The following is an 18,043-nucleotide window of genomic DNA, read 5'->3' as shown; positions in this document are numbered from 1 at the left end:
TTCACATACACACGTCTCTGGAACTTGACATACATGTAAATGTAGATGCATATCTATCTGTACCCTCCCCCTGAAGCTCTTCAAGGACATTCTTCCTGTCTTCACAGCGAGTCTGGTTATTTGTTACAGCGAGTCTGGTTATTTGTTACAGACGTGGGCCATTTTCTCTGTCTCCCTTTGCACTGCCAGGAACCCTCATGCCCCATGGGCATTGTGCCTCTGCTGGGCACGGCTGCTGCTGATTCACTGGAGCCTGGGATGTGCCAGAGCCATCCCATGGGGGAGGGGAGGGAAGATTCTCTCCTCTTTAGTGTTTTGCCTTGTCATGGAGACAGGAAGGAGGTAGCTCATGTCTCAAAATATTTTTCCAATAAAAATACTTTTTGTTTGTTTGTTTGTACTTAAACGACTCTTTTCTCTTCTTTCAATAGGACTTAGATTTGAGCCCGGTTGGGGGTTGCGTTACAAGGAGAAAGTGATCGTGGTTCCTCAATGGGATAGCTTCACAGGGTGGGCACAGTCCCAGTCCCCCACATGGGTGGTCTTGTATAAGATGAGTTCTAGCCTGGTTCACAAAACCAGGAAAGTGAGGAACATAAAGATTTATTGCAGGGGGTCTCGGGGAAGACCTTAGTGAAGAAATACTACGTGAGCAAGCTCTTAGAGGTGAAATACACCCCTGTGAGGTAGGGCTTGAGTTTTGAGGGACATCTTGAGAAGTCCAGAAGGCAGATTGGTCGATCCAAAGAGCGAGAGAGATTTTAACAGCCTTGGGCATTGATGCCAGCCAGGGTTGAAAGTGGAGCTGCCCAAGGAGAGCGGAGAGTGGGGAGATCAGGGTGGGGTGGGCTTCGTGTTATACCTCACTGGAACCTGGCCCCGGCGTGCTGGCGAGGCCCACCTCCAGCCACGCAGCCTCCTCCTGCGAGCAGCACACACAAGCCTGTGCAGGGGTCTTCCCATCAGAGCCCTCCCAGTACCCACATTTCCCTCTAGAATCTGGCTCAAGTATCACCACCTCAACGGACCCTTCCCTGCTGTTGCTACAACGGTGTATTTATTTATATCATTTATAACAGCTTTTTGTTTTGGTTTGGTTCGCATGTTTTCCCAGAGTCCTGTAAGGTGCCCAGGGCAGGACACCCAATGCACGTTTAAATTCTCCTCGCCCGAGACTGTGTTTGGCACATTACAGGTGCAGAGCGGATGGTGTGAATAAATGAGCGAGGGAAAGAATGAATGGGGGGGGGGTGGGGGGTCTTCTTCACGGATGGAAAGCTGCGGACAGCTGGCCAGGTCGTGCAGACAACGTCACCACGGTAGGTCGGAGACAGTCGGAGACCTGACGCTCCTAACAACCGGCGGCGGCGGCGGCGGCGGCGGCGGCGGGCGGCACGGCGAGCGAGCGAGTCCGCAGCGCACACCTTTACCTTTGCCCTACTCCCAAGTCCCGCCTCTAACTTTCCGCTTTCCTCATTGGCTGCGTGGCCGCCCAATGAGCCAGCGGGAAGCACGATCCCGCATTCCCGGCCGGGGCTGTCCGCTCTCGTTCTCGCGTCTCGCGAGCGTTCGGGTCTCCGGCGGCGGCGGCGGCGGCGGCGGCTCCCGCGCGCTCCGGTTCGCTGAGGCCGAGGGTACAGCTGGGCTGACTAGAACAGAGACAATGTTCCGTGCAGCGGCGCCTGGGCAGCTCCGGCGGGCGGTGAGTCCCGACGGGGAGGGCCGAGCCGGTGACCTCCGAGCCGCAGCCTGCCGACCCTGTCCGGCGAAGGTCACGGGCTCCCATCAGCCCGGTAGATAGACAGGCCGTGAGGTGCCTGAGACTCGGGTCAAAGTTCTGCAGCCTCCGCCCTTGACCTCTTCCGGGTCGCCCTCCCCCTCCCCCTCCCCCTCCCCCTCCAGCCGGGGTTCCCACGACCCTGGCTTTAGAGCAGCACTTCGGGGCTGCTGGGTTCTCGCGCCTGGAGGGGAGAGCTGCGTCCCCAGGGAGCCTCTCCGGGAAGAGTTCGAAACCCCGGACGCCCACTGTCAAGGGCAGGGGCGGAGGGGGCGGCGCCCATGCCCAGGCGTGCTCTGCTGCTTGGCTGGTGGGCCAGGGCTGCGTGGAGGGGCTCAGTAGCCAGGAACAGTTGGTAGTGGCCAATTTTCAGTTTTGTTTTGTTTTTTTATTTCCCTCCTCCGTGGTGCCAAAGTTTAGCACTTGTCTGTTTTCTTAGGGCTTACAGAGGAAAACCATTTCTTGTCTGAGAGCTGTGAGGGCTCAGCCGATGGAGGCTGACCAATTCTAAGTCAGTAACTTAAGGAGCTTGTAGGTTTTCTAATTTACAATTTAGGTTGTTAGAGAAACGAGACCGTCCGCCTTGTGCTAGAAATTATCCAGACCCCTTGCAACCTTTCTGCCCAGTTATTTGTTTTATTTTAGTGCCTTTCCCCTCAATCACCACTGGGATTTTTCTCTCTGGAACACAACTTGTGGGCTTTTGGGAGTTTGAAGACTTTTTATTTTATTTCATTTTTATTTTTTTGGTGCCCCTGTCTTGTTCCATAAAACGTTGCAGCTTCCTGTAAAAAATTAAAACACATCCTTCAGGTTCCTAGTTCGTCTTCTCCGAGATTTTTTAACCCCCTTTCCTTATGAGAGTCAATAAATAAGTGAAAACCATGTTTGGGGGAAATTCCAAGCCCCAGAACCTGACTGGAAGACCTATACAGTACTTGGAAGGCAATAATATGGATAGGTTTTATGCCCAGCATAATTGTGGTAAGGAGAATTTAGGACTTGGTAATTTTGTAGAGTTAGTAGTGGGGAAAAATCCAGTGTTCATACATAGGCAGCATTGCCAAACCTTTGTTGTGATTTGCCAAGAATTGTGACCTTGGCTTATTTTTAAAATTAGAAGTCAAGCTTAGTAGATAGTGTCTCTGAGGTCATTAAGAATAGTTTGAAGATTTGAATTGCAAGCACAAAACAAATGGTGGGAACACACTCAAATGGACACACAAATCACATAATTACCTCTTTAAATTTTAAAATAAATTTAAGTTTACAGAAAAGCAGCCAGAATAGTTAAAAAAAGAAAGAAAGAAAGAAAAAAAAAAAACACAGAACTTCCTTGAATTCCAACAACTCTTAACAGTTGACCAGTTTGTTTTATCTCTCACTGTACATAACACATTGTTTAGACATAGCCTTTAATTCTAAATGGTTCCCTAGGTATTTTATAAGGATGAGGCTTAGGAATTCACTCTGTAGTAGACCCCATGCCTTCTGTTAGAGTCAGGGTACAACAAAACCAGGCAAATAAATCACCAAGGAGGTTCACTTCCTAATGAGAATATAACTGGCAAAATCATGAAGTTTAGCAGTGTTATATAGTACCACTTTCTTACCAGACATTCACATGAAAGTTGCCTTGTCTTCCTGTCCTGTAAAGCACCCTCCCCCCCCCCCCCCCCCCCACTTCTAAGGTACCCAGTGCCTCTGTCAGCTTTTCAGTTTGGCTTTTATGACATTGACATTTGTATAGAGCACAGGCCTTCTGTTTTGTAGACTTACCCACTTTAGTTGTGTCTGACATTTCCCTCATGACTACCTCCTGTATCTTTGCAGGGTTAGCATGTGATTTGTGCTCTGTGTACATTGTACTGTGAGGTGAACAACACTAGTTTGTCCATTAGTGAAGATCTTAACCTTACTGACTTAGGTGATAAGTAGTTTGCCAGCTTTTCCCAATGTCCTCAGTAATTTTTAACTGATTACAAAGATGGAGACTATATAAAGCTCTTGTTTTTTTTCACTTTCACTAGTTTTAGCACTTGATTTTTAATTGAGAAATAATACTTGATACAAAATGGTGATTTTTTTCTAATCCATGATTCCTTCATTTATTACTTAGCATTCTATGCTAAGGAAGAACCTTCCCTTGCCTGTTTATATATGTGCAGACCCAGGGATCCTTAATAGGTTATAATTCTTATCACCCTTATTTTGATGTTTGGTTCTTTCCATATTTATAAAGTGGGGACCAATTTAATCTGGTTATTATTTATATAAATTTATGATACTATAAACCAGAATAGTTTATCTCAAATCTTTGCTCTTGTTTTTTTTGTATGTTTGTGTATGTGATGTGTGTGTGTGTGTGTGTGTGTGTGTGTGTGTATGTGTGTGTATGTGTGTGTATATGTGTGTATATGTGTGTGTATGTGTATATGTATGTATGTGTATGTGTAGTGTGCAGGAGTTGAGTAGCCCAGCTATCGAGGTTGCCCTGACATCTGGGATTACAGGCAGCCAGTATAGCTGCCTTTTCTTTTTCTTTTTTTTTTTTTTTTTTTAAACATGGGTTCTGGGGATTCAAACTCTGTTCTTCACACTTGCTTGGCAAGTACTTTATCCACTGAGCACTCTGCAGGTCCTACTCTTTAAAAAAGCAAACAAAAACAAAACCTCTAGCTATCTGTGATTTCTTTGAAAAAAATCTAAATACATATTTTTACTAATGGCAGATGTACTATCAAAGCCGTTTCAGTTTTGGCCAATTAATGTCACTGAGTAGTGTCCTTAAAGTCATCTGTTAACAAAGGTGTTTTTGTTTATTTTGTCTTTTTGAGGTAAGGTCTTGTCTAGACTAGGCTAGCCTGAAACTCATGGTAATCCTCCTGTCTCTGCCTATCAAATATTGGTGTTCTAGTCACTATGTTATGGCACCCATCAGTGAAGGTAATTTTGTATATATAGCTGTAGTTATAGAGCTAGAGAGCACACTCAGAGGAAAATAGTCAAGGATTTGTAGTTAGTGTTCTTGCTGAATTATTAGTATGAATTATTGTTATTTATTAATTGTACAGCCCAGCCACAGTTTCCTTTCCCTCCTCTCCTCCCAGTCCCTCCCTCTACTCCTCTCTGTGCTCACCCCCCAATCCATTCCCCCTCCATTTCTGTTCAGGAAAGGGCAAAGATGTCCATTTCTGTTCATGGATATCAACAAAACATGGCATATGAAGTTGCAGTAAGATTAAGCACTTGCCCATGTATTAAGGCTGGGTAAGGTGACCCAGTATGAGGAAGAGGGTCTCAAAAGCCAGTAAAAGTCAGAGACAGCCCATGCTCCCTCTGTTAGGAGTCTCACAAAAGGACCAAGCTGCACAGCTAAATCATATGTGCAGAGTGCCTAGTTCAGTATCATGCAGGCTCCCTGATTGTCAGTTCAGTCTCTGTGAGCCCCCATTAGCCCAGGTTAGTTGATTGTGTGGGTTTTCTTGTGGTGTCCTTGACCCCTCTAGCTCCTACAGTCCTTCCCCTCCTTTGCAGGATTGCCTGAGCTCTGCCTAATGTTTGGCTGTGGGTATACATCTGTTTTCACCAGTTGCTGAATGAAGTCTCTCTGATGACAGTTGGACTAGGCACCAACCTATGAGTACAACAGAATATCGTTAGGCATCATCACATTGACTTGTTTTTCCAACAGTCATGTTTGGTTCTATCCTAGGCCTCTTGGTCATCCAGCCTGTGGGTTCTGGTGCTCCAGGCAGTGTCAAGGGTGGCTTACTGTCTTGTCACAGGTTTTAGCCTAGACCTGTCATTGGTTTGGCCACTCTGTCAATCTCTAGACCACCCTTACTCCAGCACATCCCCTAGGCAGGACAGACTGTATGTAGGGCGAAGGTTATGTGGCTGGGTTGGTGTCCCACTTCTTCCACTTGAAGTCTTGCCTGGTCACAGGAGATGGCCAGTTCAGGCTGCATATCCACTATTGCTAAGTGTCTTAGCTGGGCATCCTTGTAAATTCCTGGGAGATTTCCTTGAGCCAGGTTTTTACCTGACCCTGAGTTTATTTTATTGATTTGTTTTTAAAATTTTTGTTGATTAGTAGGATCCAAAAGAAATTGTATGTAGTAAGTGAAGCAACACTTTTAGGTCATTTGCATGTTCTTGTTTCTTGGCAGACAGGAAGGATTATCTGTCATGATTGAGAAGCTGTGAACTATTAAGGACAGGACATTTTTCAGAGCCCATTGTCCAACCTTGATGAATGATACTGAACTCTGTGTTTCACATGCAAATTTAAATTTCATTTAAAAGAAGAGAGCCAATTCTGTGTGATTCTGAAACAAAATTTATTGCATAAAGTGATTTCATTAAAATTATGCTGCCTGCCAATGTGTCTACTAAGAGTCTTGTCTGTTTTTAAAGTGAAGTAAATTGACTGTTTTTAATATTATAATCAATGTCATATGACATTTCTAGTCATGGTTAAAAGCTGCTATGTTTTATTACTACAGAGGTTAAAGTAGTTTAAGTACAGAAATGTAATATACATTTTATTATGACAAAATATGTTAAAATGGGGACAGGAGACTTTAATTATATATTATTTAATCCCTTTAAATAGTATTTGGCAAGATTTTATAGCTTATTCCTGCTATTTTCTTGTTTTCTGTTTGTTCTTTTAGTTTAAGAAGCAAAACCAAAACAAAGTCTTACTCTTTTCTTCCACCCCTCCATATCTGTCCCCTATGTCCTCATCCCATTTACTTTCTTAAAGTAGTTAGGGGAGAAATAGGTTAACAGAGCTCTTGCTACTTTGAATGTGAGTAGTTTTGTTGGGGTAGTAAAGTGTGTAATGTAACATCTGCTAGTTTGTACTAGACCATGCAGTTGCAGTAATGGAATGCAAAGAAACTGAGAAACACAATCAGGGTCAGTGATGAGTTTGAATAATAGAAGGACTGAAATGTGTATGCTGGGCTAATGTGTCCGTGGCTTAAGATGGGCTTCAGTGCTGTGGTAGCAATGAAAACCAGCTTGCTGTGAGTGATGTTTTTATGTTTGGCTCTCTAAGGGTATAGGGAAGGCGATGACCTCTTTAAAGCATGTTGCTTGTTAAAAGACCAGTCAGCTTTCTATAGTCTGGATAAATTCCCAAGAAGCATGGTGGGTTATCTATGTCAATGACTTAGCAAGTTATGTACTGCCTGCGTAGCCTTCTTTACGTGTGCTTTGATGCTCCTGATGACCAATTGGATTGTCAACTTGATTGGATTAGGGAGCCCAGTGTGGTAACACAAATCTTTGATCCCAGCATTCAGGAAGCAGAACACAGATCTCAAGAGTTGGAGGTCAACCTTCTCTACGTATTGAATTCTATGCCATCCGGGCTACATAATGAGACCCTTAAAAACAAACGAACAGAAAACCCACTTAGGGTAGCGCATTAACAAGCACATCTTTGGGTTTGTCTGTGAATGTGTTCACAGAGTTGTTTAACATGAGGCAGCCATGAAAGTGGTGGCAGCATCCCATGGGCTGAGGTTCTAAGTGGAATATACAGCGAGAAGGAGGAAACCACAGCACCAGCATTCATGTCTCTCTTCTGTTCCAGTAAGGTGTCCCAGCAGCCGTGACCTTAAGCCAGAGAGCCGAGCAAACCCTCCTTTCCTTAGGTTACTTCTTCCAGGTCACTGCGGTAAGAATAGTAACTAATAGTGGTTAGCCCACAGATGGTCCAGGAACTGTTGCTTTCAGGTTTTAGATACTTTGGGGAACCTTTTCATTTAGTCTCAGTGTTCATTGAGGCCACTTATGTGCCAGGCACAAAAGTAGATGCAGAATTCATAGTGGAAAGCAAGATGGGCCTAGTCCCTGCCAGTTTGGTGCAAGTAGTCTGGAGAAGATATATGCTAATCACATTAAGTGGGATCATTTAAGAAGAGTGAATGGGTATTTGGGGAGCATAAAATCCTTTGGTGGCTGGAGAAAGTCTAAAAAGAGTATTACAAAGTCTTAGTAAACTGAAGTTTACTAATTTTATTATACAATAATAAAAATGATGGTTTTTTTCTCTAATCTTCTATATTTGTATTACTTGTGGTACTGGGGTTATTAGGCAACTGATCTACCACAGAACTTTATACCTGCTCTCTTTTTACTTTTTTTTTCCTTCTTCCATCAGTTATTGGATGAGAGTTCCAAGATCTTTTTACTTTTTATTTTGAGACAGGTTCTCACTTTGTAGACCAGGCTGGCCTTGAATTTGTGATCTTCCTATTTTAGATTCCTTAGGAGCTAAGATTCCAGGGCTGTCTCACCCAGCTAAGATTTTTCGTAGATTAAAAATGTAGGCCATTGAGATGGCTCAGTGGGTAGAAGTGCTTGCCTTTGCTTGCCTTCAAGCTTGACAATCTGAGTTTGATGGGTCCCTGGAATCCACATGGTGGAGAGAACTAAACCACATAGGTTATACTCTGATCTCCACATGCTCACTGCGATATGTGTGTGTGCATGCACACACAAAGTAAATACTAAAAAAAAAAAAAAAGACCTGAAGAGATACCTCAGTGGTTAAGAGCACTGGAGTCCCAGCACCTACATGGTGGCTCACAGCCATCCATAACTCCAGTTCCAGGGGATCTGATAGATTTCTCTGAGCTCTATGGGTTTCAGGTATTGCACATACATACATGCAGACAAAACACTTATACACATAAAATAAATATACCTAAAAATAAAATGTTCTTTTTTAAAAATTTTTAAATTTTTTTTTTTTTTTTTTTTAGTTTTTTTTGTTTTAAATCAATCACCTTACCATTATTTTGATTCTGTTCATGTCGTGTGTTAACATGTGTTTATTTTTAATATGGTGTTTCTGGAGCTGAAGTAGAAACAAAATATCTGTCACATTAATTTGATTATTTAAAACTATTTAAAAAAACATGGGGAGCTGGGTGTGGTGGCACATGCCTTTGAATCTATCTCAGCATTTGGAAGGCAGAGGCAGGCAGATCTCTTGTGAATTTGAGGCTAGCCTGGTCTACATAGTGAGTTCCAGAACAGCCAGAGCTACATAAAAGAAACCCTCAAATAAATAAACAAATAATAAATGAAACAGTAATGCAGAACACACCAATGAGGTCCTGGGACTTAGGGAGAAGTCCTAGAATACCAGGACACAGTCTAAAAAGGAGAATCTACAGCCCCTTTCTTTACTCCCCAGATCTCAGGGCCTACTGGTGTTAGGGCTCCCCTGCATTTTGTTGCATATCTAGGCAATAGTGCAGTTCAGTTTAACCCATTGTCCAGTCCCACTCCTTGATTTTGGGGAGTCGTGGTTCTCTAGACGACTCCTCAATAAACTTCCTGCCAGAGGCACATAAGGAAGATAGTGTTAGGTGGGAGCTCACATTTCAACTGTGTACCTTGTTTAGCTGTGCTTGTTATTGGAAAATTCAAGAAAGTAGTAATTCCAGTTATTTTCTGGGGCTCAGATGAATAGTACTGGAGAATGACTGACTTAGGCTTGAAGTGGTTCTTTAGAGGTCAGTTTGTAGAGTAAAATTGTAAAGGATGCTTTCTAATATTTATTAACAAACGTGCATGCGTGCGGGTGTGATATGTGAGTACGGGAAGCATGTCTGTCATGGCATGCATATAGTGGCCAGAGGATGACTTGGTGGAGTTAGTTCTATCTTTCCACCTTTATGTGGGTTCTAAGGGTCAAACTTAGGTTGCCAGGCTGTGCAGCAAGCACCATCTCACTGCCTCCACGCCAGAAGAGGTGTGTGTGGAGGTCAGAGGACAATTGTGGAGTTGGGTGTCGTCGTCGTCCCCTCCCCACAGAGACAGGGTTTCTCTGTGTAGCTTTGTGCCTGTCCTGGAACTCACTCTGTAGCCCAGGCTGGCCTTGAACTCACAGAGATCTGCCTGCCTGCCTCTGCCTCCAGAGTGCTGGGATTAAAGGTGTGTGTCACCACCACCCAGCTACCCTTGTAGCTTTTATGTGGATTCAAGGGATTAAACTCAGGTGGCTAGGTCTTTCCCTGCTGATTCATCTCATCAGCCCAAGAAAAGAATCTTAAAATGTGCATAAAAATTCCTGATTTTAATTAGAAATTCTTTCTGAAAAGTTTCAGTTGTGAAGTAGTTTATATGACTAGGTATGTGATTTGGTGATAACCAATCTTACTTTCTTTGAAGCTTGCTGGTACTTGCAATAATTCTAGTACTTGAGAAGCATAGGCAAGAGGATTACTAGTTTGAGGCTAGCCTAGGATATCTGTGAGAGCTTGTCTCAAAACAAAACAACACAAAACCTCAAGAAACCAAGGTATCAATTTTCTCCCTTTTCCTTGCTCCCTTTTTTGGTTTTTTGAGACAGGGTTTCTCTGTAGCTTTACACCTTTTCTGGAACTCGCTTTGGAGACGAGGCTGGCCTCGAACTCACAGAGATCCACCTGGCTCTGCCTCCTAAGTGCTGGGATTAAAGGTGTGCACCACCACTGCCCGGCTCCTTGCTTCCTTTGAGTAAACAAAAAGGAAAGAAAAGGACAAGAAGTGCCTTATGCTAGTACCACAAAGCTTCCCCTGGCATCATTTGCTGCCCTGTCCTCTTACTTCCCTAAGCCTTGGGGACATGTGACCTTGGAGAGTTTTCTACTAATGGATGCCTTGCTCTAGGGTCTTTGATCTCTGGAGATGGTGGGTGGTATGTGCCCATGTCTGTCTGGTTTTGCTTCATTTTAGGTAGATGGGATTTAGAGGGCTGGGAGAAGGTTGGGGATGAAGTGCTATAGTTTAGGGGCAGAAGGATACGTATCTTGTTGAGAGTAGGGCTGAATCTGGCTTATGGAGACCAAGAAAGCCTGCTCAGATTCCAGCCAGAAGGATCCTTTCAGCAGAAGACATTCTTGTCTCCTGAAGTTGTGCTGATATTTAGTTTGGAGGAATGTTTTCTCCATGCTGCTTATAATACTTAAAAACCGTCACAATAGCCCAGCGATCTATAGAGCCTGGCCGTTGGTTATGTAAGCAGCCTCACAGCACCATCACTGGCTCCTCTTCATTCCCATCTTCCCTGTGAGTTTCTAAATCTGGCTCAGCTTTGTGCGGTGCTTTCTTCACTACCATTCTAGAATTAAGGTTTATGGTAAATGAAGCCACACAACAGTGCCATTTGATCCACGTGCCTCTTTCTCAGTTTCTTACGCCATCCTACACGGTCCATGGTGGTGGTTTGAGAGTCTGTGCTAGATAGGAGTTCAGCAACGTAGCATATTCAAACAGTTGACATCTCAGCAACACTGCTGCTAGTGTCATCTTTAAAACTTAAAAATTACATCTTTTGGTGGGAGGTGTATGCACATGCCACAGTATCCATATTCAGAAGACAACTTGTGGGAATCAGTGCTCTCCCACCATGTGAGTCCTTGTGGTGGAACTCAGGACCTTGGGCATAGGGCAAGTACCTTTACCCAGGAAGCCATCCCCAGCCTTTTGTGTCATTTTTAAAAACAGGTCTTCATTTACTTTGATATTAAATGGTTCCCCCAAAATATCTTAGTAGAAGTTCATTATGTAACTGAATATAATTGGTGATAGAATTTGTCTAATTCCTAGTTTGACATCTAATATATTGTGTTTAAAGATTTTAAATATAGATCTAAGCAGTTATTTATTGGTCAGAGTGGGAAAATTGTTTTGTTATAAATTTTGTTGTTCGTTTTTAATGTTAAGAAACCTGCATTTTTGAGCCAGGTGATGGTGGCCCATGCCATTAATCCCAGCACTCAGGAGGCAGAGGCAGGCAGATCTCAGAGTCCCAGGTCAGCCTGGTCTACACAGAGAGTTCCAGGATGGCCAGGGCCAGAGAAACCTTGTTTCAAAAAACTAAAAAAGAAACTATCTTTTTTTTCCTTTTGGTTTGTCAAGACTGGGTTTCTCTGTGTAGTTTTGGAGCTTGTCCTGGATCTCGCTCTGTAGACCAGGTTGGCCTCGAACTCACAGACATCTGCCTGCCTCTGCCTCTCAAGTGCTGGGATTAAAGGCGTGCGCCGACACCACGCCCGGCTCTGTCTTAAGGTTTCTTTTGCTTCAAGAAAACACCATGACTAAAAAGCAAGTTGGGGAGGAAAGGGTTTATCTGGCTTACAGTGCTATGTTGTTGCTCATCATCAAAGAAAGGACAGGAACTCAAACAACACAGCAGGAACCTGGAGGCAGGAGCTGATGCAGAGGCCATGGAGGAGTGCTGCATACAGGCTTGCTCAGCCTGCTTTCTTGTAGAACCCAGGACCACCAGCCTAGGGATAGAACCATCCACAATGGGCTGGGCCCTCCCCATCAATAACTAATTAAGAAAATACCTTACGGCCAGATCTTATTGAGGTATTTTCTCAATTAAGGTTCCTTCCTTTCAGATAATTGTAGTTTGTGTGTCAAATTCACATAGCCAGCACAGAAACAAATTTCCATTTTGGTTTTGCTAGGTAAGGGTATTGATATTATAAAGGTAGACACAGCTTAATTTATGCTATCGAAGAAGTACTTTATTAGTACACTTACAAAACTGAATAGCATACAAAAATGTTTTCGTTAAAGCCCACATACACTTTAAATACAATAATGTTCCTCTCCTTTTCTTTTAGGCCTCATTGCTCCGATTTCAGAGTACCTTGGTAATAGCTGAGCATGCAAATGATTCTCTAGCACCCATTACTCTAAATACCATCACTGCAGCTGGACGTCTTGGAGGTGAAGTGTCCTGCTTAGTAGCTGGAACCAAATGTGACAAGGTGAGAGATTTTTAAGGTCAGCCATAGCAAATATAATCTCCATCACGAGACAGCAAAAGATGGTAATAGAGAATGATGCTAAGGACCCTAACCCAAACTGACTCTAAGCCTCATTAAATGGCCAGTGTCACAACCATTGCTTGTGTAGAAAAAGAACCAAAAGGTTTGCTCACGAAGCATTTTGTCTTTCAAAATGAGGTGGAATGCTTGATTTAGTTCTGCTGGCACCATCTTGTGCCATCAGGTACCAAGGAGAATGGTAGTATGAGTTCCCTTAGAGGTTAATAGCTGATCCCTTTTGTACTGATGAATATACTTGTTAATTGCTTCTAATTCCTGAAAGTGGTAAATCTAGGCAAAGTATCAGAGGTGCTAATTAATTGGTAGAAGAATTCAAATCTCAGTCTCATTCTTCCCAAATTACAGCTGATAGAAAATGTTGGTTTTGTCATGGTTGTTAAGTAACAGCTTTGGAAACTTACCCTTGGGAAAATTTATCCTACAATAGGTTTGCAGGGTCTGTGCCCTTGGCCTTGGGCTGCTTTGTAGACAAGTGCCTGTGAAGACTCAAAAAGCTTTAGCGGCCAGTTCTCCTCCACCATGTCAGAGTTGCCACCTGTGTGACTGGGGCTTGGCCCTGACGGAGGCATAAGAGAGGATGTTTCTTTTTGGGAGAGTATGTACTTTACTAAATAGAGCATGTGGTAATGCAGGTTCAGAATGCTAGTACCACTTCTAATTCCTTGCATGAACTTGGTATTTTAAAGACTATATTCAGTTTCGGGCTATATGGATTTCTTTATCACATTCCTCTTGATGATTATTGAGTCTCTTTATCACAGGTGGTACAAGATCTCTGTAAAGTAGCTGGTGTAGCAAAGGTTCTGGTGGCCCAGCATGATGCATACAAAGGCCTTCTTCCAGGTGAGGTGGTCCTGTGGGAAGATGTAGAGTCTGTTATGTTTGAATATATGATTATGAAAATAGCATGAAATGTGTTTTACCAAATGTGTTTAATTCTCAGAGGAACTGACACCATTGATTTTGGAAACTCAGAAACAGTTCAATTACACACACATCTGTGCTGGAGCATCTGCTTTTGGAAAGGTAAGAAGTGGAGTCTGACCTCATTGAACAGTATTGATTTCTCTGGGCCGGAAATGTAATAGACTTTGTTTAGATAGCCAGTCTTGGCTTGGTCATACCTAGAGGAGTACTGCTAACATTTGCATTTATTCTTTCAAGATTTTATCCAGTTTTCTGTTAAAATGTCATTTCCAGATCTTTAAATTTTGTCACAGAGTTAACTGTTTTTTCAGAATTTTGTCATAATTTATTAAACCTGTCACTTCTAGGTTTTCTAATTTGGCCCAGATAATGCTATTGTTCAGTTGAATTCTGTGTATGTGTGTGCATGTTAAGAGATGATTTACTTGGATGTCTGATGGACACAGTGGAAAATCTAAGTCTGTCTACCCTAGGGATTTGGGAAGGGCTGTTATATGGTTAGGGATACTCTTAAAGACGGCTATAATCTGATCATATGCACTGTGATAAAACACCCTGACAAAAGTAACTTTTAAGGGAGAAAAAGCTTATTCAACTTAAAATTCCAGGGTACAGTCCATCAGGACAGGGCGACACAGTGACAGGAACTTGAGACAACTGGTCATATTGCATCCACAGTCAAGAGCAGAGAGAGGAGGATGAATGCATGCTTACTTGTGTTCAACCCTTCTCTTATACACTTCAAGACCCAAACCCAGGGAATGGGTGTTGCCCATAGTGGACTGGGTCTTCCTACATCAATTAATGTAACCATGGATGACCCCTTCACAGATGATTTTAAATTGTGTCAAGTTGACAATTAGAAGTTACCATCACAAATGAGTAATGTTGATCTATATCAAGGTAACATGGAGGGAAGGACAAAGGGATGGGGTATACTTTAGAGGGGAGTGTTGACATATGTGCATGGGGCCTCAGGAATTTAATCCCCCACTAGTTCCCTTTTCTTTTATTCTTTTTGTTTTCATTAAAAAAAAATGTTTATGCATTTTTTCCTGCATGTATGTGTACACCATGTGGGTGTAGTGCTCATAGAGGCCAGAAGAGGGTATCAGATCCCCTAGGACTGGAGTTACAGACACTTGTGATGGTTTGAATAAGAATCACCCCTATAGATTCATATATTTGAATACTTGGTCCTCAGTTGGTGGAACTGTTTGGGAAGGATTAGGAGGTGTGTCACTGGGGGTGAGCTTTGAGGTTTTAGAAAATTCATACCATTCCCAATTAGTGTTCTCTGCCATGTGCTTGTGGAGGGAGATGTGACCTCTCAGTTCCTGCTCCAGCACCTTGCTGGCCAGCCCATTGCCATGATAGTCATGGACTCCAACCTTATGGAACCATGAATCTCAAATCAAATGCCTTTTTAAATAAGTTGCCTTGGTCATGATGTTTTGTCATGGCAATAGAAAAGTAACCAAGGCAATTGTGAAGTGCCATATGAGTGCTGGGAATTGAACCTGGGCCCTCTGGAAGAGCAGCCAGTGCTTACCTAAATTTCAGTTACCTAGAATGTGGAGACAGTAGGATTGCAAGTTCAGTGCTTACCTAGGAAACTTAGCAAGACTTTGTCTCAAAATAAAAAGTAAAAGAGAGGGCTAGGAGATGGCTTAGCAGGTAAGAGCACCTGCTTTGTAAGAATGAGGGCCCAAGTTCAAGTCCCCAGCACCTATATAAGGGCATGGCTGCATGAGCCTGTCACTCCAACACTGGAAGCTGATTACAGGAGGATACTGTGAGCTCACTGGACACTCGGCCTAGCCCAGATAGTCAGTTTCTGGTTAGTGAGATGTTACCACCACCTGTTTACCATGTCCCAGCAAGGGGCTGTGGATGAAAGACAGCGGGTCATTCGTGTCAGCAGAATGCCGAATGCCGTTTATTGAAGGAGGAAGGAAACCTTAAATACAGGCTTACAGCACAATGGGAGAACCCTGGAGGGCAGAAGTTCCCTACTGATGTTTACAATCTTACATCTAAGCTGTTTATGTCCTAATGCAGGATACACAAACAAGGAACTTCCCTTAAGCATTCAGGAGGGTGGAGACTGGCAGGGAATCAGTTTAGGGAGGACATCTGGTCAAGGTCGGCAAGCAAGACAACAGTTACCCAAATTGGGGGTTCCAGGACTCTACAGTGAGAGACCTTGCCTCAAGGCAATAAGATGGAGACCTAGAGAGGAAGGTTCTGCTTTGGCCACCTCATGTATGCACACAGATGTATATGCATTTGAGCACTATGTGCATGCGCCACACACACACACACACACACACACACACACACACACACACACGACTGATTTACAGATAGAACCCTTGACTACTCACTCACATGTGCAAGGTACTAGGTTCAGTACTCAGTATAGGAAAATTAGCTGTACACAAATAAACTCTTAGTAGAAATTTAGATATAATATAGTAGTATAAAGAACAAGGATGTAAGTCCCTCCTTTGTATTTTTAATTTAACTCTTCCTATTTCAAGAGTGTACTTTAGTAATGACCTCTTTATATTGGTCTTTAGATTGTGCATGTATGCACATATTTCTATTATTTTGTGACTAGAAGTTTTTGCTTGATAGTGTCTTGAAAATATTAGCTCACAATGTATCTGTCTCTCTGGTTGCATAACATCCGTGTTAATCAATGTCAGCAGGTTGTTTTCAATCACTTGCTGCAAGGAAAACATCCTTGCACATACATCTTTGTACACCTTTGCTGACATATCTGTAGAAGAGTTCTAGAAGTAAAATAGGTGAATTTAAAGATTGTGCTTTGAACATTTTGATAGATACTGTTAAATTGCCAACACATGGTATTACAAATTTTTACACCACCCTCCTCTAAATTAATGGAAGAGTCTTTGTGGACCATCTTGTCTCTGAGAGTATTCTTTCTGTTTTGGGTGGTTTAATCTTGAATTTAGTTGGTGAGAGTTCACCTGTGAGACTGTGAGTGTTTGTTGTGTTTTGGTTTCCAAGCTCCCTGACCTTGACGTCTCTATTGTGAAAGATGAGAGTTTGACAGCAAGCCAACGAAGAGACACTGGTGCTGTGACCTACAAGTGCACATGAAATGAGGACAAGTCCATAGGAGGGGTTCCACAGGGGACTCTAAGTAGGTCTGGAGTAAGCTTTCTGTCACTGTGGGGAAAAGAAAAAACAAAAACCTGAGCAAAATAAGAATGTATTTTGGTTCTTGGTTTCAGTCAATGCAGCCTGTCACTTTGGCCCTGTGGTGAGTTAGGAGGTCTTGGCTCATGATAGAAGTACATGAGAAGACATAATTGCTAACCTCATAGTAGCCAGGAAGCAGAGAGAGGGGAAAGGGAGAAAGAAGGGAGTGAGCATTTCAGTATCTCCTTTGAGGTTCACTCCCAGCTATCTTGCCCTAGGTCTTAATCTCCTAAAGGTTCTGTCATCTAGCAGCTAGCAACCAAGCTTTCAATACATGGCTTTGGGGTGACATCTAAGTTCTTGTCAAAATATTCAACTTCCTTCACCATAAGGAAAGTGCAAATTAAAACCTGAGAATACAGTCAGGTGTGGTGGTACATGCCTTTAATCCCAGCACTTGGGAGGCAGAAGCATGTGACTCTGTGAGTTTGAGGCTAGCCTGGTCTACATAGTTCCAAGACAGCTAGGGCTATACAGAGAAACCCTGTCTAGGAAAACCACAAAAACAAAACAAAACAAAACAAATCTTGAGATTCCACTTCATCTTCATGAGGGTGGCCATCATCAAGAAAATAAAGGACAGAGAATGCTGGTGAGGATGTAGGGAAAGAGGAGCCTTTATTTACTGCTGGTGGGAAGTGTAAACTAGTACAGCCATTATGGAAATCATATTTCTCAAAGAATTAAAAATAGAACTACCATATGACCCAGCTGTACCACTCCTGAACTTATACCTAAAGAACCTGATATCCTACCACAGAGGTACTTGCACATCTTACTGTTGTATTATTCACAGTAGCAAGGAAATAGATGTCCTAGATATCCATCAACATGTAAATGGATACAGGAAATGTGGTACTATACAGCTGTAAAAAAAAATTAAAATTTCAGGAAAAGGAAGTTCTTATATTGAGATGACCCAGACTCAGAAAAACAAATACAGTATACTCTCTCTGGCAAGCAGTTCCTAGCTTTTAAGATTTATATGTGCATATCTATGGGTATAGGTTATAACAGTAGAGAGGGGACCACAAGAGGAAAGATAGGAAGTTGGGGAGGGCTGTAGGACTCATTGGGGTGAAAGTGGAAAGGAGACCCCTGGGAGTGGAAGGGTAGTGTAAATGGGGATGTGGGAAGAGTGGGAGAGGAAGATCCACAAAAGAAGAAAATTAACGTTGGTACTGTTCAGTATTTTTAGTAGTGAAGACCAGTGTTCTTTATTCGTGGTTGA

General features: G+C 42.9%; 1 protein-coding gene across 1 annotated transcript in view; it reads left to right on the top strand.

Moving 5' to 3' along the window:
- Window positions 1–1,510: 1,510 nt before the first annotated feature.
- Etfa (electron transfer flavoprotein subunit alpha) overlaps window positions 1,511–18,043 on the top strand; it is a 59,138-nt gene continuing 42,605 nt past the window's right edge. The window contains exons 1-4 of the mRNA XM_036193772.1: window positions 1,511–1,702; window positions 12,424–12,570; window positions 13,413–13,494; window positions 13,595–13,677. Of these exons, the coding sequence (XP_036049665.1) occupies window positions 1,664–1,702; window positions 12,424–12,570; window positions 13,413–13,494; window positions 13,595–13,677 (351 nt within the window). The 5' untranslated portion in view covers window positions 1,511–1,663. The remainder of the gene's footprint in view (window positions 1,703–12,423; window positions 12,571–13,412; window positions 13,495–13,594; window positions 13,678–18,043) is intronic.

This window comes from Onychomys torridus, chromosome 7 (assembly GCF_903995425.1).
Source record: "Onychomys torridus chromosome 7, mOncTor1.1, whole genome shotgun sequence".
Lineage (NCBI taxonomy): Eukaryota > Metazoa > Chordata > Mammalia > Rodentia > Cricetidae > Onychomys > Onychomys torridus.
This window is presented reverse-complemented; position numbering and strand designations above follow the sequence as displayed.